This window comes from Lynx canadensis, chromosome B2 (genome assembly GCF_007474595.2).
Source record: "Lynx canadensis isolate LIC74 chromosome B2, mLynCan4.pri.v2, whole genome shotgun sequence".
NCBI lineage: Eukaryota > Metazoa > Chordata > Mammalia > Carnivora > Felidae > Lynx > Lynx canadensis.
The window spans coordinates 142080063-142106404 of record NC_044307.1 but is presented as its reverse complement, the minus strand read 5'-3'; the positions used below and the strand labels follow the sequence as shown (position 1 = coordinate 142106404).

General features: G+C 43.6%; 1 protein-coding gene across 8 annotated transcripts in view; it reads right to left on the bottom strand.

Annotated features, from left to right (window-relative positions):
• Nucleotides 1-26342, bottom strand: part of ARID1B (AT-rich interaction domain 1B) — a 433036-nt gene that overhangs the window by 65243 nt on the left and 341451 nt on the right. For all 8 annotated transcript variants that reach the window (XM_030316661.2, XM_030316667.2, XM_030316662.2 and 5 more), the window contains one exon: nucleotides 10121-10300. In XM_030316661.2, the coding sequence (XP_030172521.2) occupies nucleotides 10121-10300 (180 nt within the window). The remainder of the gene's footprint in view (nucleotides 1-10120; nucleotides 10301-26342) is intronic.

Sequence of the window (26342 nt, the reverse complement as noted above, 5' to 3'; positions counted from 1 at the left end):
TTGGGTTGATTCCATGAATCGGCACTCAAAAGCACACGTCAAGGGAATATGTTCTAATTATAGAGGCCTCTACTTGGTGGAAGAAATACAAAGTCCCCTTTTCTTCTCCTTGAAACTCTAAAGACTTTCCTCATTAAACTCACATGCCTGGATAAAAATGCTTTCTAAAGGCTTTAAATGGCTTAAGAGGCAGCGATGGACAAAGCGCAGGCTCTAGAATTTGGGTCTGAATAGCGGCCTGACCTTGGACAAGTTACTTAACCTGTCTGCACATCAGTTTTACCATCTGTAAAGTAACGAGAGTAATGGGGAGTAGGTATGGAGGGACTAGGACAGCGCCGAGCACGGAGTCCCCTAATAAACGACAGTTGTTACTACCGCCATCATCATCGACGCTCATAACACCCTCAACAGCCACTGATCATTGATGATCTTGTCCCCATAATCTTTTAAAAATGCGTGGAAGGAGTGAAAAAATGATTAATGCCCCCGCCTTGCCCACTCGATAACGTATCTTTCTCCTCCAAATAAATAAAAACCAAACACGTAAGCCAAGCAAAATATGAGAGGAAAAGCCAGGAATGAGAAGTGCAATCTTATTTCCATGTTTCTCTAATAGATTAGTAATTTGTTGGCACTGGCTTTGACAGAAAACAGATGGATCCAGCATTAAGCACAATGAAGGCAGCAGATGCTGGTCCAGCCCACCTCAGCTGGACGGGTCTGGCAGCCAAGTCCGAGAGCTCACAGTTTTCAAGTGGGTTCATCTTGGCACACCAGCTTTGGAAAATCGGTCACCAAATAAATTCAGATTTCAACCTACCGGGAGTTATAGTCAAGCGCCAGAGAGAGGAAGCGGGAGCTAGACTCTATTCAAGTCACCATGATTATTTCAGGGGAAGTGCAGATAATTCTGTACCTGACTCTGGAATATTTAAATTTGCTAGTTACATCAATATTCCAAGCTTAGCGCTTTTATTGAACTATTAAGTGTTTCCACTCACATATGAAGTTTTGCTTCTCCATTTCACCATTCAACAAATTATTTATGAGTAACTTTTACAGGCAAGGCTCTCCATTATTCCCCCATGCTGTGGAGGATACAATGGTGCCCAAGTCACAGAACCGACACTTTACCCCGAGCAGGAGAAAATAAAATGATAATTAGCGATGTATTATGATAAACATGTTTGTGAATGAGGGCTAAATACGCATTTACCTCGTTGTTTAGTTAATAACGTTTGCTACTTTTTGCAGCTATCTACTACATAATATGATTTTAGGTCATGTCTGGAGATAGAATTTACACACAATAACAATCCTGTGTAGTTCCATAAGCACCACAATGTGGGTTATTTCTGCCATGACGAAAAAACCCTGCCATTTTGTGGTCATTCTCACTCCCTCCCCCTCGTGGGAACCACTGATCTGATTTCTGTTCCTCCAGTTTTGCCTTCTCCACGATGTCATATAGAATCATACAGCATGTGGTCTTTTTGTGTCTGGCTCCTTTCCCAAAGCACCACGCTTTTGAAATTCATCCACATTATTGCACACATCAGTGGCTTGTTCCCTTTTGTTGCTGAGGAGCATTCAATTCTGTGGACATTTGAGTTGTTTCCAGTTTTTGGCGATACGAACAAAGCCGCTAACATTTGCACACAGGTCTTTGTGTGGACATAGGTTTCATTTCTCTTGGCAGAACCCTAGGGATGAGAGAGTGCCAGGTTGAAGGCTAAGTGCATGTCGGGCTTTTGAAGAAACCCTACCACAAAATGTGTAAGTTCAAAAAAAAAACAACGTAGGAGTTCTAATTGTTCCACATTGTTGATATTGCCAATGAAAAAAAAAATAGCGGGGCGCCTGGGTGGCTCAGTCGGTTAAGCATCCGACTCTTGGTTTCGGCTCAGGTCATGATCTCATGGTTTGCGAGTTCAGGGTCCGCATCGGGCTCTCTGCTGTCAGCGCAGAGCCTGCTTCAGATCCTCTGTCCCTTCCTTGTTCTGCCCCTCCCCTGCTCTCTCTCTCTCTCTCAGAAATAGACATTAAGAAATAGAATGATTTTGAGCATTTTTCACATGCTTATTTGCTGGTTACCGTATTTCATAAGATCCTTTCTGTGTTTAAAAAAAAAAAAGTTCTATTTCAAAAACCTTTCGACCCCACCTTTTTACACAGGTTGATCACACGATGCTGCTCTTTGGGCACCACCTTGGAGAAAAACTGACCGAGTAGATAGGAAGACCACAAATGCAGGTTCAAAATGAAAGCTGATTTACCCCCAGTTGCATTAAATCCTACCACTGGTGGGAATGAATAATTTGTTTTTGGAATCGATACGTATGGGTACCATATTTTTTCCCTAAGTCAACACGCATTTTCAAGTCTTCACCATGTAAGAGAAGTGACCATATTGCACAAAGCTCGGAACAGAGGGGGAAAGGCCTACTACCTTACAGTTTGGGTTCAGAGTTTCACTTTTGGTAGTTTTTTCTCCATATGTTACAAAAATGGACCCCTTCAAAAATTTAATTATACAATAATGCAAGTTCAGTACAGTGAGTACAAGAGCAGAGAAACAGACAAAGGTGATCCTTCGTTTCACCTCCCAAAGGTAAATTTTTTTTTTTTTTTACTGATTTTTTAAAAAAATTTTTAACGTTTATTTATTTTTAAGAGAGAAAGAGAGAGAGACACGGGGTGCCTGGGTGGCTCAGTCGGTTGAGTGTCTGACTGCCTCAGATCATGATCTCGCAGTCCACGAGTTCGAGCCTCACGTTGGGCTCTGTGCTGACTGCTCAGAGCCTGGAGCCTGCTTTGGATTCTGTGTCTTCCTCTCTCTCTGCCCCTCCCTGCTGGTGTTCTCTCTCTCAAAAATAAAATAAACATTAAAAAAAATAATAAAAAGAGAGAAAGAGAGAGAGAGAGACAGAACACAAGAGGGGGAGGGGTAGAAAGAGAGGGAGACACAGAATGTGACGCAGGCTCCAGGCTCTGAGGTGTCAGCACAAAGCCCGACATGGGGCTTGAACTCAGGAACTGTGAGATCATGACCTGAGCTGAAGTCGGACGCTTAACCAACTGAGCCACCCAGGCGCGCCCCCTAAATAGTTCTTAAGGGCCTCTTATGTGCTAGCTCTGTGCTAATGGCTGGGGATTCAGCAGCGAATGAAGGCAAAAAGCCTACATTCTGGTGGCACAACACAGGCAAAGGAGCAATCCTAGAAGATGTCATATGGCTCTAAGTGCTATGAAGAGAGATAAAGGGAGATTTATACAGCGTGGTGAGGGAGGTGTCCGTGGGAAGGCGACTGAGGAGAGCCACTCCCGGGAAAGGAGTTGTGCATGTGTTGGTGGCCTCTCAGCAGGGAAAAGTGGATCCTCAGAGAAACAACGATCACTGAGGCTGACATCACACACAGGCCCAGAAGACATACGGGCACAGTCAGATGTCAGTATCGGGCTCCAGGGCAGTGAGTGAAGGAGAAGGCATAGGCCCTCAAACAGTACGGGTACAACTGTCTGCTACGTGTGACCTTCAGAAAGCCACTTGTTACTCCCAAGGTCAGTTTTCTCATCTGTAAAAAGGGTATAATACAGGATCAGCTATCTTACGTGGTTGCTGTGGGGGAAAAATGATAATAACTAACTACTGTTGGACAAGGACAGTCCATAAATAGAATCTTTCAAGGAACACAGAGAAACTATTCCAATATTAATAGGTTTTTAATCAGTGAAATTATCTTTTTATGTATGCATCATATGTGTAATTTTATTTTCACGATGCATAGATATTCAAATTTATTTCTCAAACCGAGTATAAGAAAAAGCACTTACATTAAAAATGTAAAAAGGTATGACCTCAACTCAGTAGCCAAATTTAGTATAAAACAGTGAAATCTCTCTGGTAAGAAATGAAAAAGTGTCAGAGTCACCGCTGTCACACATTGCAAACGCACCTCTGTCCTCCCCTGGGCTCCAGAGTCCTTGTGCCCTGGGCTCGCAAGCGTCGAACAGCGCCCCCTGGAGGGAGAGCGCTTACCTGCTTCCCCTGATGGCTGAGGGACTCAGATCTGTCACCTGTGACTCAATAAGGCCATTTCTTTTCAGACGTTTGAAAAAAGGGCAGAGCTGTGAGCCCTGGGAAAAGGCTAAGATGTAAAGTAAAGCTGAATGTGCACATCCTGTGTCTCTACAGTGCTGTCCATGGCTGTCGTGACCAGGACCTGTAGTGGAGGGCCAGCCCACGGGGATGAGACGAGCTTACTCAGCAAGGGCAGTGCCTCGCGGCACTCCTGAGTGCTGTTGATTTTAATTGGCAAGGTAAAATAGTTTCACACCAGTCCAAATTACAGCTGCTTTGTGTTTTTCTTTTCTTTTTTTAATTTTTCCTTTTTTAAATTTTAAGTGGTTTAAATTCCCAGGTTTTGATAAAATTGTGATGATCATCAGTCCGTTGAGAAAAATTCGTGCATAAACCTTGTAATGCGAAAGCTGAATTTGAGCATCGAAAGAAGAGGGCGTTAACGGTCTTTTGCTATAAATGACCTACTTCAATTTCTGTTTTCTTCCCCGGTCTTGGTGAGATGAAGATTTGGAATATTTCTTTCACAACAAAACAATATGGAATACGGAACTGAACACGTGCTGGGCACTGCAGATTTAACCATAAAATAAGGTTACGGTAATAAACTTGTCACACGCAGCACAACCGGATTCCAGGGGAAAAGAAACCGAGTTAGCCAAACGGAGGGATCTGCACAGAGACCAGCCTTCCGAAAGCCAGAGAAGAGGATGTCGTCAGTCTGCAGCGCTGTCCAGGGGGACGTGTGAACCCATGTGGCAGACACATTTCACCTCTGTGGGAGAGAGGCTGACTTCAGCTTAATTCAATAATAAGACTTCGATTCTGGACTTGCAAGAGCGGAGACCGACATCCTGGGTCATGGTGACACTAAGGTCGCTACTACAGGTACTGAGTGGACTGCTCCCTACTAACATGCATTCTTCCTCTGCAGCTGAAACAGTTGTAAGATGATCAGTGTGTAATTTGCTAGTTTGGAACTGCATTCATTTCAACTAGGTATGATTTGGAGTTTTCTGAATTCATTGAGAAACATATGTTAATGAAAGGAGAAGGAATATTTCAAATGGCATCTATTTTAGAAAAAAAAAACCCTTTAACTTCTTTGGAAAAAATACCTTAAAAAATTTTTTTTGATGTTTATTTATTTTTAAGAGACAGAGATCAGGGCACGAGCGGAGGAGGGGCAGAGAGAGAGGGAGACACAGAATCCGAAGCAGGCCCCAGGCTCCGAGCCGTCAGCACAGAGCCCGACGCGGGCCTTGAACTCATGAACCAGGAGATTATGACCTGAGCCGAAGTTGGACACTCAACCAACTGAGCCACCCCGGTGCCCCAGAATAAATACCTTTTATCAAGTAATTTAGAAACAAAAGGCCCACCAGACTCATCTGATTGAAAGTTCCCTGCTTCCTAAGACACACACTATACAAATTAAGGCATAAACCCAAGCCTGCTTCAGGGTACAAACCTGGGAAAAAGCTGTATGTGGTGGTGCAGACCCTGTCATACAAGTGAGTGAATAACTGAGGGGAATCTCAGCTCAGAATTATTTAGTTGCCCAAGGAAATACTGCTATTTAGAGCAAAATTAAGGCTAGACCCCCACTGCCCACAGTGACAAATGTGCAAAAAGTATTTGTGGACAGTCCGTGTGACAGACACTGTTTTATTTTTTTTTAATTTTTTTTTTAATGTTTATTTATTTTTGAGACAGAGAGAGACAGAGCATGAACGGGGGAGGGTCAGAGAGAGGGAGACACAGAATCTGAAAAGGCTCCAGGCTCTAAGCTGTCAGCACAGAGCCCAACGCGGGGCTCGAACTCACGGACCGCGAGATCATGACCTGAGCTGAAGTCAGCCGCTTAACCGACTGAGCCACCCAGGCGCCCCAACACTGTTTTAGAGAACACAAAAACAAGACAGTCTTTGTTCTTAAGAAACATGAAGGCGAAATTTGCTTCAGCAATCTTTCCCCCAAATTCATTTATTAATAATTAACGTGTCAATTACATAATTCCATTCTATTTATTAAAGCAAGTCTCACGGCCCTACTCGCAAACACCTCGTAAGGGTAGTTATTATATGTGCTTGCCTGAAGGTAGAAAAGTGCTATTTCATAAAATACACTGCAATTAGACATTTTCACACATTTAGATTGGACTCATTCCATTTGCATATGTAATAATGCAGACTTTAGTAATATACATTTCTAAAAAATTTCCTTCTTCACTTCATAGAAACTTTTTTCTTAATCTCTAGTATCTTTGATGTGTTTCCAAGCCTGAATTCCCCAAATGCTCCTTGTTCCTTGAAGGCAAGTAGTTTGTCTTTTGGTTTCCCCAGTGGCTTTCTGAATGAATGAACCAGCAAGGAGGGTACATCTATGGCGTGGGAAATAACACCCCAGTGACTATGTAAGTGGCCTCTGAAATCTCCCTTGGTTTGAACCCAGGCTCTGCCACCTACTAGCTGTGAGATCGTGAGTCAATTACTTAACCTGCTCATTTGCAAATGGGGACAATGTGAGAGCTTCCCATTAATTAAGCAAATGGGTGAGTCTGCCCAAATTTGAATCCTGGCATGACCGTGGCGTATCCTGGTGAAGCTGTCTCTGTTTCTCCATCTGTCCAGGGGTAAATGGTACCCGTCCCGTAGTATGCTGTGAGGATGAAGTGAGTTAATCTATGGAACACACTTCAAACAGGACCCAGGGCACAGTAATGGATGTCGGTTGCTACTACTAAATAACAATTTTGCAGAAGTCGTTTCTGACGGTAAGAAGACTTAAAAAAAGATCGTAAGGTATTTTCCTCTGAGATCTCTTCAAAACAAAACTAACAGAGAAGACACTCATCCAGTTAGGAACAGAAACAGAAGATGAAAATAATGGCCTCTGTGGCTCACACACAAGTGATTCTTTTCAGAGATGTTAAAACACGTAGCATGAAAATGCAAGCTGAATGTCTGATGACTAATTTGAGTAGCTAATTAAGACAAGGTAGAATAAAATACTTATTTTGGGTCCAGTTTAAAAAGATCAAGTTTAAAAAGATCAACAAAGAGAGAAATGCAAAGGTAAGGACACTTACTGAATTGAGTAATTGTGTTACAAGCGCTAATTTCCTGTCATTTAGTGCTTGCTGGGGAAAGGAGAATACAATAAGGAAAGGCAAACAATTCGGAGCTGAAGGCAGAGTCCCAGGACACTGATTTTCAGCACACGGCATTTGGAGCCAGTCAAGGAACCCAGGAGGAGGCACAGCTCGGGGTGGACACGAGCAAGCTATCACTCAGGAGAAGGAATGACAGAGAGGACAAATCTGAGGGCACCTGTTTTCAAAATGAAGAAGTGTTGAGTATGGAAATGATCTTCCATATTCTAAATGGTTTCTAATATCAACCTGAACTCAGTATTTATGCCTGAAAATAAATCCCTTCTTGACTATATAACCAAAGTGTGATGTGGTGGGTCCAGTGGGCCGCATGGATATAAAAGGCTTCAGACAAGAAGCAAGATTTACTCTTGTAGATTATTAGAATTGGAAGCAAATTCTAAAGTAACACGATCTAATTTTCTCATTTTCTAGAGGAAAGGTAATTCCCAAAGAGTAAGCAATTTTCCAAGGACACTCAGCAGTTTGGATGAGAACCCTCACAGGTTCAGTGTTCTTAAATTATGAATCTTAATGTTCAATTATTCCGGAAAACTGAGGGTTTTACTCGGAGAAGAAATCCATTCTATAGAAATTGCCTTTCCTGCTATTAACTCCAATAGCATAAACACTTTCTTAGCTCTTCACAAAAGACTCCTCAGACAGTCAAGGTTCCATCTTCCCTTATTATGAGAACAGTAGAGGATGAGGTTGCAAGAGTGAATTATTTAAGAGAAGACAGACCAATTTTCAAGATTACAAGAAGCCCTTGTGAGTGTTAGCGGTCAAGTCCCAGACCTTTAGCCACTCCCAATTCTGGGAGCACAAGCCTGACCTGTCTCCAGTTACATGCTGAGCACAAGTCCACATTTTCTGTGTATATCACAACTTACAGACTGCTTTTCTAACTTTCACTAAAGTTTCCTTCTTTTCACAACAGCCAAGGAAGCCTTGAAGACGCCCGCTGAGCGGAGTTGGTGAGCGGGTGTGCTCTCTCACAACCGGGTGACTCACTGACCTGCCTTAGGTCAGCAACAAACTTCTTCGTGCCGCAGCTTCCTGGGGCTGACAGGGAACAGGGCAGACTTACTGTCAACTGGGACCTGAACTCCTAGGGCCTACTGAAATTAAGATCTTGGAAAACCATTAATGATATGGCGTGAAGGGAATCAAGCAAAACACAAAGTCTATATCCACCCTGACTACATGCATGTATTGACAAAGGCCGGAAGGGGCCAAATAAAACTTTTTTTTTTTAAGTTTATTTATTTTGAGAGAGAGAGAGAGAGAACAAGCAGGACAGGGGCAGAGAGAGAGGGAGAGAGAGAATCCCAAGTAGGCTTCAGGATCTGTGCTGAGCCCAATGTGGGGTTCGATCCCGGGACTGTGAGATCATGACCTGAGCCGAAATCAAGAGTTGGATGCTTAACCGACTGAGCCAGCCAGGCGCCCTTGTTTTGGGTGTTCTAACATAGTTTCCCTAACAACAGAGATAGTTGGAATGTAAAATAACAAAGCAATGTAAGGCAAGGAAGCAATGTTATACTGGGAATATTGAATACTGAATATTATCATCTTTCAGAAAGAGATCTTCCAAGATAAGATAGTATGTTGATAACTCAATTTTCAAACCGTGAAATACTATAAACAGAAAGAAAGCGTTTTTCTGAGAAAAACCAGGTGAGAAACACCAGGTGAAAAGCCAAGAAGGTACTAAGGCCTCATAGAATCATCTAGCTTTGTTAGGCACACACTCAATGGCTGGAGAGGCTCAACGAACCCCAAAAGAGCTCAATGGTTTGCTAAACAGACACAAATGTCTTCAGAAAATAAAACTTTATTTAACAGGAGGAGACCTGACTTTGTTGTTGTTTTACTAGAACCTCCTAGTGGGCATTCATCATCTCCACTTGGAAAATTCCTGATATTTTCAGAAGTGAGGAAACTCTGGGAATTGTGCCAGATTATCTCATTCTCTCTAAATTATCCATTAATGTCTAAGTTAAATAAACAAAACATAAAGAAGGTGCTAAATTCAAATGCCTTATTGCCAAAAGTGACTTAGAAAAAATATGTATCAGGTTAAAAACCTTGATAAAAGGATTCTACATGTACATGAAAAAACATACATCAATTTCCAGGAAGGCAGATGTAAACAGTGCATCTTGGCATAGTCTCAGTTATTTTTCCACTCGTCTTATCTCCCCTCCCCCTTTTTAAAAGACTTTACTTTTAAGTAATCTCTACACCCAACGTGGGGCTAAACTCACAACCCCAAGATCAAGAGCTGCACGCTCCACGGACTGAGCCAGCCGGGTGCCCCCTTATCTTCCTTTTTGAAAGACATGCCCATTTCAGGCTTTGTTCTATCTTCTAAGAGTAAGACCAGTAATGACTGAAAAAATGAGAACTACTATTTATCAGATACAGCACTTTGGAGACAAACTGGGAGCAGGTGTAATGGGACAACATCCTTCTGAGCAGTGAGCACACTGTTAAGGGGGCACAATCAGAATTCAACATAATGAAACCCAAGTTTTAAATCAGAAACTTTTTGAGGACAAGGCCTGTGTCTATTTCTCAACGAGCATTTCAAACTACATCACAGAAACTAAGATTTACTCCTTCATTAATAACACACATATTAAGAGCATTTACCACAGTGTCTGATGCATGAATGCTTAATGAACACTTGCTATAATTATTCTTCCCATCATGATGGGCAACTGAAGGACTGTGGGTTTGCATTAACCTCACCAACCTGCCGGGTAACAAATAATGGGATCTTACAAGATGTTTATAATATGAAGACCTCGAAGGACTAACATATTAACAAAACCTCTACAGCCTACTGCGATGCATTTTTGAGAAACGTCGTTTACCTTGTGGTCCATACTGGCTCATCTGCGGACCATAAGTCCCACTTGAGTTACTCTGCTGAAAGCTACTGATTCCAGGATGCATCTGGCCTCCAGGAGAAGGATGAGGCGACATGGATGGTCCTGTCTGTTGAGGTCCATATTGAGACATCTGAGGGTTTCTTTGTGTGCCTGCCATAAAACCTAGGTGGGAAATAAATGGAAATATGTAAGTGTAGGTGACAAAACGGATATGGGATTGTGTGGAAGGTGGACACGAAGAAGACTGGCACTGTGAGACTCCCCTAAAGAAACATCTAAAGGTATTTCAAACCCAAAGTGGGGGATCTGGAAGGGTCCCCTGGGGCTCCCCTAGACCTAACTCGGAAGGCCCAGTAGAGTTCCCGGGGACCCAGTGGATCGTGAACTAGGGAAAGGAGAAGAGGGAGGAAGGGCGAGCAAGCTTAACCTCTCTTGGAGATGAGGCCTCTACCAAAAGCCACAGCAACACCCAGGACCCTTTTATCCTGAGAGCCTTCCATTCCTGCCAGGCTGATCTCCGGGATGCATGTCTCCCGCCACCCAAACATCCTGCCCTTCTTCTCAAGGCCAGGCCAGTACCTTTCTCTCCTCTGCACGGAACTGTTCTGTCCCCCTGGTCTCCTGAGCAGCCACTGTTCACCTTGACTCCTAAGCGCTGCAGACCTGAACCCTGATTCAGACCACCGCTTACAGGTCCGCTGTGAACAACGGGCGGGTCTGAAGTGGATCCTGCTGTTTCAGAACCCTGACTTCCTCCCGTAAACCTACCAATGGCAACGGCACTCACCCACTGTCCCCGCCAGGTGCCAGCCCCCCACCCGTTTCCTAGGTGTGCGCCCATCCTGTTGCCTCCGCTCCCCTCCATTTCTCCTGAAGCTTGGCCAGCGCTCATATCCCCTCCCCCAACACTCCTCTCCAAGCCTCTGCGCCACCCACCCCTGCTTTGTTCCTTTCGCCTCACTTTCACAAAGCTGCCAGAACCATCTCTCAGGAATAAAAAAAGAAATTAGAGCATATCTTTCCTGCATGAAAGCCCTCAAGGCTTTCCCGTGAGCCCGGGAACCAAATGCAAACCTCTGACCATGGCCTGCGGGCTCCTCTGTGGTCAGGCGTTCGTTCGGGTCTCACTCCAACCCCATTTCCTATGGCTCCGGGCAGCTACAAAGCATGGCTCCCGAGAATGTTCTCCCACCTGCCGATACCTTCTCTCCAGGGCTCTTCCCCGGCAGCCCACCCTGACGCGGAACCACCCTGGCCATTTCTCACTCGTGTTTCTTCACAGCACTTCTCATAACCTGCAATCGTTTCCCCGTATTTTCAACTCACTTAGCCTCTCTCCCCCCGCTAAAAATCGGCTCCATGAGGGCAAGGATCATGTCTGTCTCAGTGCTGCATGCAAAGTGCCAGCAGAGTCTGGCACATGGTGGGGAACTATTTATTGAATGGGTGATTATTAAATTCCTCATGCGCCCAACAGAGCGCAGAGCACAACAGAGTAGGTGCTTAGCAGGTAGCTATCCAAACGGATAAAGAAAATACATCTTTAAATTATGCAGGACCATAACGTCAAGGTACATCCAGTCATCAGCAATTCGGGCAAATATAAACAAGCATGTAGAATGAACTGTGAAAGGCTCATTTGGACAGAGTAGCCCAAATCAAGACATGTATCTAAAAAAAAGCTAATACCGTATTAGTATGTAGTAATAACATACTAACAAAGGGCTGTCTGAATAACAGCTCCAGGAACCCAGGAGCTTGGGTTAGTCAGAGGTCTCATGTGTCAGGACAAGGCTCTAGTTTCCTGCAGAGTGCGCAGGCGGGAGTGGGGTGGGGGGTTGGGGGGAGGCACGGAAGAACCCAGGACAGTAGCTTCTAGAGAGAGTCTACTGAGGCAGCTGGAGGGAAGACGATGCCCCGATCCAACACCAGCATAAACTTGGGGGGATAAATGAGGCAGGACATTTACTGAGGTCATGGTTTATATTTCAGCTAGGAAAAAAAAAAAAAAGATCTTTCAACATTGCTTCATCTTAAGAGACAGAATAAAAGTAAGAAGAGCTATTCCATTTATTTATAAAGATAAGTCTTATGAAATTGGGCTCAACTGGCAGCTCCTAGATATAAATCATCATAGAAAATGTTTGCTTTTTCAAATCTGAAAACAAACAGAAATCAGAGCACTAAAATTACTATAAATGATTGCATCTTAAGATGTTTCATGAAATATTTATCTAAGCTTTACTATAAAATTCTCGAGAGTTTCATATAGAGTCCTGTTTAATAAAAAATGTGTTTAAATTCCATACAGATTGTGTGGGTTTTTCTTTCTTTCAGAGAATGGCCGCTGTCTTCTTCATTAGTTCAAGAAAATAACACAGGTCCTTTTCTGGGGCATTAAATTTCACTTCAACCATGAAAGTGTCCATGCTGAAGGATTTAGGACCTCTGATAATATAGTACATCCTCAGGTTATTGCTGCCTCTGGGACACTTAATAGGCTTAAGGTTTGTTCAAATGAGTTCTAAGAATTCTTACCCGGGCAAGTTATTTCTTTATTTCTGACTGTTTACTCAGTCCTTAAAAATATAGATGCCACATTCCACTTGAATTCCCTCACTCATCACTGGCATTTTGCAGAAAATCAAGTTTTCGAAAAGATTCCAAGAGACGAGGAACACTAAAACAAGTTCGAGCAGATCGTGTCACGACATCAAGTTCCACAATGCAGACACAAGGTCCTAGGGGTATGGAATCCACCTCCTTCCACAGAAATTAAAATTGGAAATCTATTTCTTTCTGTGGATGATTTGCAATGGCACCGCTTACAAAAGCGTCCTGAAATCTTATTTGAGGTTTTCGGAGAGACTCCTCTCTTTCCACGTGTTCCCCAAGATGACAGAAGAAGAAGGTGACACCACTTGCGTGTCTCCCTTCTTAGCTGTGGTCATCTAATGGCACTCAACTGGGAACACGAGGCTGAGACTACGGTCTGGTTTGCGTCACTAGCTCAGACTCTACTAGGAGAGACGGATACGTAAATAAACACATTTACAAGCATATACTGATCGAACGAGCTTTGTGACCTTCAGCAAATCCTAATTTATCCAAGTCTCATCTTAAAATGAAGAAGGGGCTGCTGTAGGATCAACTGGGACAGCGTGTGAAAATGTTCTGTACTGTGAAATGCGATACAGACAAGGGATCTGATGATACTTTTCTGGTTTATAAAGTGCCACAAATATCTTTTAACTCCTGAACACCTCATATACGCAGATGTCCTTTCTAGCTAGAATGAACAAGCTCGTTTTTACGCATTTGTTTTTTATTTAAATGCGTGGAATCTATGTTACTCCAGTACTTGCGTAACTTTACAAACTCCAAATACGATAGGAAATTTTAAGACGGTATACAGTTGTCTCCCTTTACCTGCGGGCTTACGTTCCCAGACCCCCCAGGGGACGCCTGAAGCTGTGGATAGTGCCGAATCCTATGTATACGATGTTTTTTCCTATACAAACATACCTATGATAAAGTTTAATTTGTAAACTGGGCACAGTAAGAGATTAACAGCAATAACTAATATAAAATAGAACAATTTTAACAATACACTGTAATAAAACCTATGTGAACATGGCCTGTCTCTCAAAATACCACACGGCACCCATGCTGCTCCTTCTTGGGATGATGTCAGGGGACACTGTACCTACACTAGGAGACAAAGGGATGTGAAGGACGCAGGTGTCGTGACATGGCGTTAGGCTGCCACCGACCTTCTGGTCATCAGAAGGAGGACCATCCGCTTCTGGAGTGTGGCTGACTGCAGGCAGCTGAGACCCGGGCAAAGCAAAACCACTGATGAGAGGTGCGGGGGGTGGGGGGGGGGAGTTCCGTATCCCCATCTCTTACCGCTGAGTTCCCCTTGCCAAGTGCAAATGGTTTTTAATGTATGCTTTCAGAGGTGTTTTATAATTTGTGTTTGATTCTGTATTTCTCTTGCCGTGAGGAAAGGTGAACATTTTGTTTAATAGCTGTTTTTAGTTCCTTTTCTAGAACTATTTATATCATTCGCCCACCTTTCTGTTAGTCACTCTGTCCTGACTATGGAGTATTTCATCTTGTGGATACAGCTCCTATTACGAAACAGTTGTGTGGCTCACCGAAGCTCTTGCACCCGCAATCCAGGGGAGACGGGGGCCTCCGCTGACATTAGACCACAGACTGTCTCAGCAGGAGAGCGAGACGATCGTCAGACTTGCATTTCTAGAGGCGACTGTGCTAGAACCTGCAGCATGAAGAAAGGGCTGCAGGGCAGAGAGGCTAGAACAGAAGCCCGGAGGCCAGTGACGAGGCAGGCAAAGTGACCCATAACAGAGAATCACAATTAAATGCCCGCAGCAGTCCTACCGGAAAGGCTTCCACTGTGCACAGAACTGTATTTTCAAAAGTATCACCGTCATCTAAACAAACTGATGAAAAATTTGAGGACAAAAGTTAGCTGAAAACGAAGAATTTCTTCCTTTCATCCTAAAGATAGAAACTCTGTGTGTCTACTATTTGTTTCCTCAACTGCAAATTAGGGACAATTGTGTCCACTGCATAGAGATGCTGTGGGGATTAAATGAGATAATACGTGTGAAAAACTTACCACGGGTGCCCAGAATCGTGGGCTCTCGGTGATTACTAGCTGTTGCTATTATCACACATCCACAGAAGGGGATCAAGACAGGCAGCATGCGAGGCAGCAAGGATACTGAGCTAGTGGCAGTCCTGGCCTTTCAGGTCTGCTGGGCAGAATACGGCAACTAACTTAACCTTTCTGGCCTCAGTTTTCTCACCTGTTAACTGCGGAGGAGGAGAAGCATAAGACTTACAGGGGATACTTCTAGTTCTGGTTCTCAATTCTGGCTGAAAGCATTTTTTTTTTTTTTCCCTCTAGGAAAAATCTAATCAAGTTTGTAATTTCCATGTACGTTTATTTGGGATATTTCTTGCTTTGTTTTGATTTTAACCTTTATTTTGGATGAAAGAAATGGTAAAATGTTTCCAAAAAATCAAATTCCAACCAAGGACTGTCTACCTATTTATGGTGACATATTTGATTGTATTTTTGCTTCTTTTAGCCAAGTTATTACAAAACGGCAGCTTGCAACGTGGTTTGTGAATAGAAAAACTGACAGCTGAGAGAATAAAGCTGGTTTTTAAAAAAGGTGTGAAGTTTTTCTAGTTAGAAGCCATCTGAATTTAGAAAACCAAACTTTCTAGTAAGGGAAATTTGGAAAGGATAAAATGCATTTCCTATATATTATCAAAATATATTTTATTATTAGATATACTATGGAATTGGATGTCCCAGGTAAGTATGTAATGTGGGGAAACACAAACTTTAGAAAAAAAGTACTGGATGAGATTATTATTTACATTATATAAATTACTTATTGAAAAATCACAGAAACTACACATGAAAATATAACTTGTACATTTTATCCATACAATATACCCATAGGTTTATATAAATGAATTTAGTCTTTCTGAGTCCTTCATCACATGTGTATATAGTCACACACACTGGTACCACCACATTCCAAATGAAAAGAGACATACTTCTCATATGAAAACTCAGAGGTGCCCTTTCGGGAAAGAAAGGAAGGAAGGAAGGAAGGAAGGGAGGGAGGGAGGGAGGGAGGGAGGGAGGGAGGGAAAGAAAGCAAGCAAAAGAGAGAGTAAAAGCTATACTCTCAGAGAAATGCAGTGTAATAGGAAACACACACACACACACACACACACACACACACACACACACACACACTCTAAACCACCCCAAAAACGCTATACGAAGGCATGACTATTCTTTCCAGGGATGCCGCGAGCCCTTCCTTCACTGTGTGAGCTGTTCTCAGCGATCACACTGGCCCCTCAACCGCAACAGCGCTACACAAACCTTCTCCCAGCGAGCTCCAATGTTACTCTGGTGCTCGCGGAAGGTGGTAAGGGTGAGAGAGCATTGAAAGAAAGTACAAGATGGGATCCCTGTCCTGGAAAAAACTTCAAATTTGGTTGAGGAGCAAATAAAACCTATCAGCAGGGAACGATCATCAAGTGAGCTTCCAAAGCCACTGGGGCAGGTGCTCGGCCACGTGCAAGGCGCTGGGGTGCAGGCAAGGAGGGGACAGAGTCTGCCCCCGTGAGGCTCACAGGCTAGTGGGAGACAGACATGCAACAAACGACTGGGCAAATGAAGAACCCAAGAAAAAGAGAAGTCCGGGTGCTATGAGGGTAGAAGAGGAGGACCCAGTTCAGACTGGGGAGCAGGAGAGTTTCCTTGAAAAAGTCCTATTCAGGTGGAGGCCTCAACGATGGGCAGGACTGACCACCTGACACCCAACACAGAAACAGGCGTGACCAGCAAAGCGGGCATCACAACATACGTCCTTAGAAGCCACGGTGCCTGCGTTCAGCGGGCTCCTACGGACACTGGGGCACCTTCACCCGGTTAGTCCTTTTCCCTGGTTAAACATTTTACCCCTTGCTCGAAGTCCTTCCTGGCCCACCTCGTAACTGCCAGCAAGTGACCAGCACACAGGAAAGGGCAGCACCACCTCTCACGACGTCCAGCCCCCTCGGCCATCAACACCCATGTCCACGCTGTGTCCTTCTGCGTTTTCTTCCCTTCAGAAGAAAGAGATCTTTCACTCATACGTGAGGCCAGCGCCTTCTCTTATGCTCTGAATCCCATCCTTCCTCATTTCTTCAGGGATCTGTCAATCGTGTTTGTTCAGAAACTAGACCCTGACTCTTGATTGCTTAACAGAATGAAGTCCAAACTTATTAGGTCAGCACATGAGTCTTTCCAAATTTGGCCTGACCTATTTCTCCAGCCTCATCACGTCTACACGGTCATCACGGTGTCCCCACTTGGTTTTGATCATTCAGATACCTTTTCCTCCCTGTAGGCATCAGGTTGCTTGAGACCTGCCAAGTCCTGGCATGTTCATTCACTTAACAAATATTTATTGACTACCTCTCATGTTCCAGACGATGTGCCATTCACTGTCAGTAACCGTTGACATTTAATGAACATATATTACGTGCTAATAGCTTTGTTCTTCATTAGCTGATTTAAACTTCAAAACAACTATGGAGACACTGAGGCTTACAAAGTTTAATTCATGAATTAAAACATTCTTAACCACAATCCACACTTAAGAAATACTTTTTTTTGAAAAAAATTTTTAACGTTTATTTATTATTGAGAGACAGAGTGTGAACAGGGGAGGGGCAGAGAGGCAGACACAGAATCTGAAGCAGACTCCAGGCTCTGAGCTGTCAGCACAGAGCCCGACACGGGGCTTGAACTCACAAATGGCAAGATCATGACCTGAGCTGAAGTCGGACGCTCAACCGACTGGGCCACCCAGGCGCCCCAAGAAATACATTTTATATCATGATCCGATGTGTGTATGTGAACATGTGTCTATATATTCACAAGCAGGTTCACACACATACCATTTCACAAAACAATTTCTACCCTTCTTATGTGAAATGCACTCTGATATTTAAAACATTTATTTCAGTTAAAAAAAAAAAAAACTCACTAAATGGGAGGCACCGTGTGAAAACAAGATGCTCGACTGTGTCCTCTACTGAATATGCTGTTTTCACAGCGTGCCCACAAGGCCATTCACCTCCATGTAACAGACTCTAGTCCTTCCTGGCCCCGCCTCCTGCTATCTTTGACGGCATTCCTTGGCCTTCCAGAAAGCACCACTCATGTCAGCCAAGGTAGAGCGGTTACCACGGTGCCATTGCTACTGGCTGGAGTGCCTGTTTCTCCCCCAGACTATGTACTGCGGCTTTAAAACACACTCTCTTCGCATCTGTCTCCTCAGCACCACGCGAGGTGCCTGGCACAGAATCGGAACCAAATACATGTTTTTTAATGAATAAGAAAACATCTTCATTCAGAGCCCTGTTTACTTTTACTTTACAAGAAAGAGCTTAATAAATGTTACGGTCTGGCTCCTTAATTCATAGTATATTTGCAGAATTGTTTCCAGGGGAAGGAAGTCAGCTCTCCCAGGAAGGAGTTACAGACAGCTGAAAGCCCAACAGGCAGAAAGCCTGGTTTTCTCCCACCTAAAAACCTGACAAATGCACCCACCCTCTCCATCTCCAGTGTCACTGCAAAGTCAAAATGGGTTTTGCCACATATGGTTAGGTGCCTTTAGGCCAGCAGTTAGTGAGAAGCTGAGCCTCAGTTTCCATTTCTGAGACGTGTGGATGACAGGTGAGCCTACACTCTAAGGTGAGATGAGACAATGTTTTGTGTAGCAAGCAGCTAGCGCCTTCACACAGCACAGAGGCTCAACAATGTGATGGTTATTATTGTTCGTATTATTTTTAATACAACCCACAATTTATTTCCTGTCTGAATGCCTCCAGGTTTCCAAACTAGCTTCCCTTTGCCAGGCTCCCCTAAAAACCATTCATCACGGTGGAGCCAAAGAGTGCTGCAAGTCCCTGGACCGTGGTTAATTCACGGAGGTGACAAGTGCCATACCCTGTGAGCCTCCCGGCAAACAGCCTGACGCCCCTCCCCAGGCAGCATACAGCTCTGTGTTGTTGTGCTGGGCCTGCTTGCTCTATGCCTTCTCCAACAAAGCCAGTTAGAGCTGATGGGTTGCTTTCCTCACCCAGTTGACTATCCAGAAAGCATTGCCCTTTTCCAGAGAGCTAGTTCCAGAAATAATTGGCCAGCCATGTTATTTGGCTCAGAAAAGCTACGCTTGTCAGTTTCAGGCCACTCAACACAGAGCTACAGTACTGATTAGCTCTGAGTGCCATTAGACTCAGCGTACATCCTTCCTGATCTGGCAGATTCCCTAGAGTGTGCCTTTTAAATGAGAGAGAGAGAGAGAGAGAGAGAGAGAGAGAGAGAGAAAGAGAGGGAGGGAGGAAGGGAGGGAGACGGAGAGATGGGTGAAAACATACAGAGAAATGGACTGAAATATCAAGATTCCTGTCAAGTGCCTGAATTGATTCTCAAGGTAAAGGGCCAGGATCTTGACTTGTTTACCACTGGATTAGAAGCACCTATGACCAATGACTAACTTGATAAACATCTGTGCAAACCATTAGGTTTTGTGTGTGTGTGTGTGGGGGGGGCGGGTGGTTAAAGAAGATGACAATTCTCTTGCTATTTACAAGGAAGAGCACCCAAGACTTCTGGCCAGGGGGAGTACAACTTGCTCTTCTGGTGGGAGCCTATTCAAGAGCCCTGAAGCTCGTGTGAGAAAAGCCTGATCTTAGCCGGGCTCGTTCCCACCACCTAGTAAGATGGAGCGTTTATTCCAAAGGCACATTTGCATTAATTTAGGTATCTAATTACAATTTGGTAATTTTTTGAATGTCATATTCTATGTATCCAATAGCTACAGATGGGAATGGAGGTAGGGTTGCCAGAATCTCACCTGGAGTCACTTAGTCTGCATGTTAAGGATTGTTTTCTTTAGGGCCATTCTTCTATATTTATATTAGTATCAATGGAAAATTCCAAGACAATCTATTCTTGTTACATGGCAACGTAAGTAATGTTAAGTCTAGGGAAAAATGCTGCTGGTCTCTATATTATAGAGACCAATATTAGAGACGAAGCCAGAGAGTTGTTTTTCCCTTCTCCATTAAAAAAAAAAAAAAAAAAAAATCCCCTCAATGCTACCTTAGAAAATGGGTCTAATAGAGAATTAGCATTTCTAAAATGTTTCTTTGTATTATTATTAGGTTAAGTGAGTTTTCAGGACCTTTCGAATTTTTTCTTCAGCATTGTACTATCTGTGGTTTATTAAGTGGATATTTTTCTTGGTTTTACAGACAGCATGTTATAGAATTGTCTAATTTGTAAAAAAGAAATTGTCTTACAGGAAAGATCCAGCGTTACTATCTAAACCTTTGTGTATCAAAAAAATGGAAAGAAACCGATCCACACCACCATTCTAAACAAGCCACATTTTCCATATTGGACATGAGATGAACACAGAATATTGTTTATGTGGTAGGAGTAAGGAAAAACTCTTGGTTGGGCAAGACGGAGATAAAGCTTATCTTTAGAAGGACTTCAAAAGTTCTCAAAAGTAGGACGGAATTCTATTTCATTTAAAAAATAAACTGGCCACAAGGCACGTGGAGGGAAGATGATACAGAGGGAACTGGAGCAGAGAGCTCCATGAATCCAAACGGGCCACGGTGGGTCATCACCACTCTGAAACAGTCACCGATGAGCTCAAGTACCTTCTGACGAAAACACACGCCTAAGCTGAAGAGTGTACAAAATTGATTCAGAAACAAAGCCAAAGAAATAGTCAAGCAAAAATGGGAAATTTCAGGATATTAAATTGGGAGGCACTTTAGCATGGATCTCAGCCTCCAAGAGTCCGTCCTTTTCCTCTTCACGCAGCCCGACAAATTCTGCAACGCTGAGCGTCAGAGACTTTAAATCCTGCCGGGAAACTGAGTCAGACACAAAGCTCAAACCGTGGCTCATCCGAGCCACGAAAGAGGAAAACGGCGAAGGCAGAGCGAGCGTGTCCAGGCTAATGCGGGACAGCAAGGGAGCACGGAACCAATTACACGACAACGCGACTTCTTCCTCAGAGGTGCCTCTTTCGCTGGCAGAAAGCTCTAGCACCGTCAGGACACCAGCGGGACACCGAGGTTCCATGAGCCACCAAAAAGCGAGGCACGTTTTTCCTCTGGCACACGGACAATTTGTTTTCATGTTGGCATCTGTTAAAAATTCACAGAACTGCCTCGTTTCTTCAAGCCAGTTCGATAAAAGATGTTTCCCCACATGTGTGAAATAACGGGCACACGCTGCACCACCTCAGCGGAGAGTCTCCCGCCTATAAAGGCAGACAGGGCGATGTCTCATCGCAAATAGGTGTCGGAGTCCCATTTGGAGAGAAAAATAGATTTTAAAGAATATTCTTGTTACATTTTAACATCTCCAGTGTTCATTCGCCTGCCCGCTCCTGGGCACGACGTGAACTGCTCTGAGGAAGACAGAAACTAATGACCCGTTCGAGGCGGGAACCCAGGCCCCCCGGTGCTGTCCCCGCTGTGCTCTCAGGTTAACCGGCAGGGTCGGTCCCTCTGCCTTCCCTGCACCGCGGCGCCCTATATTCAGAGGCACAGACGCGAGCATCTAAGTTCTCCCCGTCCGCCCCCACAGAACCCTCTCGCCTACTGACACCATCTATCACCGGGCAAATGAGAGTCCGGGGAAGCATCAGACTGATTACCCAGATGGTAGGTGGGGGCAAAATATCTGGCCTTTCCTTACACAAATCTTCCCGGTGTTAGCTGCAAAAGTCCGCTTCGGTGCTGAGAGCAGAGACAATTTTATGTGTGTTACTATGCGCCGGAAGGAGCAGAGGAGCCACTTTTTAAGGCTTTCAACTTCAGGCCAGGTCTCCCCTGAGTCATTTGTGCCTGACGCTTATGCTTATTGTTAGTATTCGCACAGGGCTTCGCAATTTATAACCTTCAGATACAAGGCTGCGTCTGATCCACGCGACAAACCCACAGGACACTGTGATCCTCGCTTCACATAGGAGGAAGCAGAGATTTAATTAATTGTCGCAGGTCACAAAAGTAGTTAGTGGTAAACCCTGCACCCAAACTCAGGTTTTTCGGTTCCAAACTCCCTGAAGATTAAACTGAGGAAAAGCACATACTACCTAAGCACTGGAGTGAGGAGACTGAACAAGGCCACGCGGTCTGCACAGGCGCAGAGCTCTGGCGGGGGAGATTCCACTGATGACCTGGCAGTGGGTCCCGAGCACGGCCAGGCTGCACTAGGAGGGTGCCTGGCTGTGGGGACGCCGCTGTGACAGGTGATGCTTCGTTCATTTGTTCACGTAGCAAATCTGGCCTCAAAGACCTACCAGCTGCCAGGCTCTGGAGGACCTGATAGGTCAGTAAAGACGGCCAAGGGGGCCCCATGTTGAGGTGGGGTTGGGGTTCAGATGTGAGTGGCAAAAGTGACAATGAGAAGAGATTATATCAAGATCCTGAATGAGGTTCAGCTGGCTGGGGATGAGAGGCAGCGGGGTGATGAGGGGTAAGGCCAGAAAGGGAGGCTGGTGCGGGGTAAGTGGCCCCGTAACCACGCACCTCAGCACAGCCTCCCTCTGAGGCAAAGCGGGGATCTCGGGCTCTTATGAAGGGCAGGATTAATCTAACCAGACCCCTGGAAAGACCATTCTGGATTCATCACGGAAAGGGGACTGGGAACGCAGCTGAGACAGGAAAGACATCTGCGAGGCTGGTGAAGGTGAAGTTAAAAGTTCCTGGGTAGCCAGGACCCCATTGGCGACAGTGGATACCAAGAAAAGGGGATGCGTGGCTAACACCGCAGGGGTAGAGTTCACGGAACATGATGACTAGCACAGGCCAGATGGGAGAGAAAAAGCCATCAAGGATGCCTTCCAGCTTTCTGGTTTGGGAAACTAGGCAGACAGGGGTCTTTCCCCGAGGTACGGACCCCTAAGGCACAGGAGAAATCCCGTTACTATAAATAAGTGCATGCAATACACAATGTTGAATTTACCTAAGATCCAGGTATTCTCAGATACTTCCCGTGAAGAATAATGAGCCAATTACAAATGAGGGTTGACTATTAAAAGCAAGCTTCACTTGGCAATTCAAAAAAAATTACTGCATAAACCAAAAGTGACAAAACTATGCATCTTTAAAAATATTCTAAAATTTAGACTGATTCCTCAGTCAATAATAATAGACTTTTATTATATGTGATATTTGTTTTCTCAGTTTTTTGGTGAACAAACCTCGGGAGAGCGGACTTAAGAGCAATGTAACAATAACCCTAATACAAGTCCTATGTTGTTATTTCCTGCACTAGACTAAGCTTTGGTTTGGACCACAATTCAGCCCAGAGGCAGAGCTCTGAGGCTGAGGAAATTATAAACAGCTTCCTAGATATTCTCTCTTGTATCTGACTTCCCATTTGACTTTATTTTCGTCTGTCACGGATTATAAAAAAAGGGTCCTCAATTAAGAGTGGAGTCTGAATTCACTGCATCTGGTGGTGGGGGCAGGTTATCACTAATGCTTTAACACGTTGAGCTGCTATACTTACACAGCAATACATCTGGAAAGTGATCTACTTTCTTCTCTTTTTGCTAATAACCTCATGTTGAAAGCCAGCATCATTTTATGTTTAGCGTGCTCACAAATGGTAAGAACACCTTTATATACAAGGGTAATTGGAAAGGTAGAGTAAGAGAACATTTTCTGACTACCAACACCACCCTATGAAACATTTCAGAATGTGCAGATTTACTGTCATATTTAGAACTGAGAATCCAATAGGAAGAGGAACAAAATAGTTTCTGTAGTCACAAAACCAGAAAAAAAAAAAAATCTCCAATCCTATTTCCAACTCCTTAACGGGTATCTTGGTGGTCTCCATTTTTGAGCTAACTTGTTAATCTGTTCCTGACAGTTAAGAAGGTGGATCAATTAAGATATTCAAAACCATTAAAAAATTTGAAAACTACCTGCCATATAAATATCACCATGAAATCAGCTAGTAGCATTAAAAACTTCTCAAAATTTTTACTTATTTCCATCTAAATACTCCTAAGGTATAAAGAGACTGGTTGGGGTAGGGTGGGGGTGGCTTCTGGGCAACTCATTTCACACCAGACTCCAGGTGTGAGGATTTCAGCTTGGCCTGAAGTCCTGTCTGGACTGTCATAGAAATACGTCAAGGATGGGGAAGCAGAAGCGGTAGCTTTAATCTGGCGCAAGATCTAAATGCCCACTATGTTTCAAGACCGAGAAATAGCCTATGCCGTAGCAGATGACCTTTAATGGTAAAATTGAGAGAAGACTTATTAATATGGCAAGCTTTCTTAATTTAAGAACATGTTATATTTTGTTCTTTGGTTGTTCTGTGCTCTGAAACAATTTGAAACTTCGGAATTGGTGTGACGGCTGAATTATTTTCTGCTGTCCGGCTCGATCTTTGTTAAACATCTATTATACATGAAGCTCTGTCACAGACATAGGGAATCAGAGTGTGAACAAGATTCAGTCCTGGCCCCTCAAGAGCTCAGTTTAATTTATAGTAAGACACTCGATTTATTTTAAGAGATCTCTTTTTTTGCCCTTGGCATTTAAAAGTAAAAGAAAGATTTGCCCTAAGCAAATAGAATGTGCCTAGAAATTCGATGAGGGATTCTATTAGGACTTTAAAAAGAAGCTAAAATACATCACGGAAGAGTGAGAATAAAATTATACAAGGCAATTAACACTTGGGATTAATAACAGAAGAAAAAATATGAGACTAATGAAGACATATTCTATTCAATCTAGAGAAAATAGGTTAAGTTTGAAACTTCATACTTCGGAAGTATACAAATTCTGATTCACCTTTTCAGGGTAGGCGCACAAGAACATCTAAATGTCCAATCTTGCCTGTTTGCTACACGCTTTCTCTAGATAATGGCACTGTTTATATTTATGCTTCTATTTATAAGAATGGAGCTAATGGCAAATATCACTGTGAATATCAGACTCCAAAGGCGGGGAATTTTGTGAATCTTGTGATTCCAAAAGCGGGGCCAAAACGGCAAAGTTTTGCTATTTTCTCCTCGTCCTGCAACTGCGGGGTGAACCCGCATCTGGCCTAGCTGCTCTCATCTGCTGTTGCTGGTAAGAGTAAGAGCCAATTCTCCATCACGTACAGTCAGCTGGTACATTCGGACGACAACTCTGCTTAATCAGTGGGGGGAGAGAGAGAGAGAGAGAGAGAGAGAAAAGGTTGTCGTGTGGGTGGACAAGAAAGAAGGCGGGGTGAGGGGGCGCTGCTATTCAATAATTCTGGAAGATTTCACCCAGGATACCTTCCATGCAGATCTGACGGTCACAGGACGGTGCCAAAGAACCGCCTCCAGTGACAGAATACATTTGCTAGCACATCACAGTCCTGCCGAAGCATCAACTCTGCTTGTAATTCGCGTCCAAAAGGGAAAGTATGTAGTGGTTCTGCTTTCAGCACATCGCAAGGACTAATTAAATCCTCATTACTACCTTCTAATTATTCAAATACTATGGGATTACACTGAGGAAGTCCCTGCTGGCGCGCCAGATGAAAAGGGTTAAATAATGTACGTTGATTCGGAGAACCCGGATCTGGTGCAGACCTTCAGAAAACCACCAGCATTAACATGAATATTTAATTAGACACCACTGTGAAAATTTAAAGGGAATTCAATTAAAAGGTTTTCAAAAAATTAATTCTGACCTCTCTACATCTGTCCAAATAAATAAGCCTTCTTGAAACGTTTTCACCTAATTGCTAATCCAATAACTAGAAGGGCATTTGCTAGTTTCATTAAGCTTAACATTTTACGGGGGTTAAAAATGCAATCATTTTAATGTTAATAATAATTATACTTATTTATCTACTCAGATGACTGAGTAGATATTCCCTCCAAGCCCTCTTGGAAAACAGGGCAACATATGAAGATTTCCTGTTGCTCTTTTCAAATTTTAAGATCTACAAGTTAAAGATTATACAATGAGGATGAAACTAATCTAAACTTGTCAGCTACAATTTTCTCGTAACATTTATTTTAGTATTTTAGTGTTATCTGAACTCTTCCTCCAATGCCTTAGGTACTATAATTTATACTGCTTGATTTTGGGGGGGGGGGTGAAGTGCTTTAATAGCAATTCTGTATGTTGTTAAAGGAGAACTACAGAGAGAAGATTTGATTTAAGATAAAAACCAGCGGCAAACGTGTTACGGAATACTAAACTGAAGTTTTGACCTTTCTTCTTTTAAATTTCTGTCGACGATGAAGAAGTTAAGACCAAAGAATTGGAACTAATTTTCTTTATTCGGTTAGTGGGAAGTTCTAGCACCACACAGAGTGCAAACAGGAGAGTGCTGAGCCAAGTGCTGTAGAAGAGAGCAGCTAAGAATGTGCAGGAGACAGTACCGCAGGAGAGTAAAGAGGCCAATAAATATGTAAAACGTCTCCCTTCTTTTTGTACCTGACAATGGCCATGTCCGTGTTTTCTTGGTGTTTTCTATACACCTTTTACAGATAGAAAATCTAAAACTGTGGAAACCCAGGCATGTTTGCCTACATATAATGTGGGGAAATGGATTTGT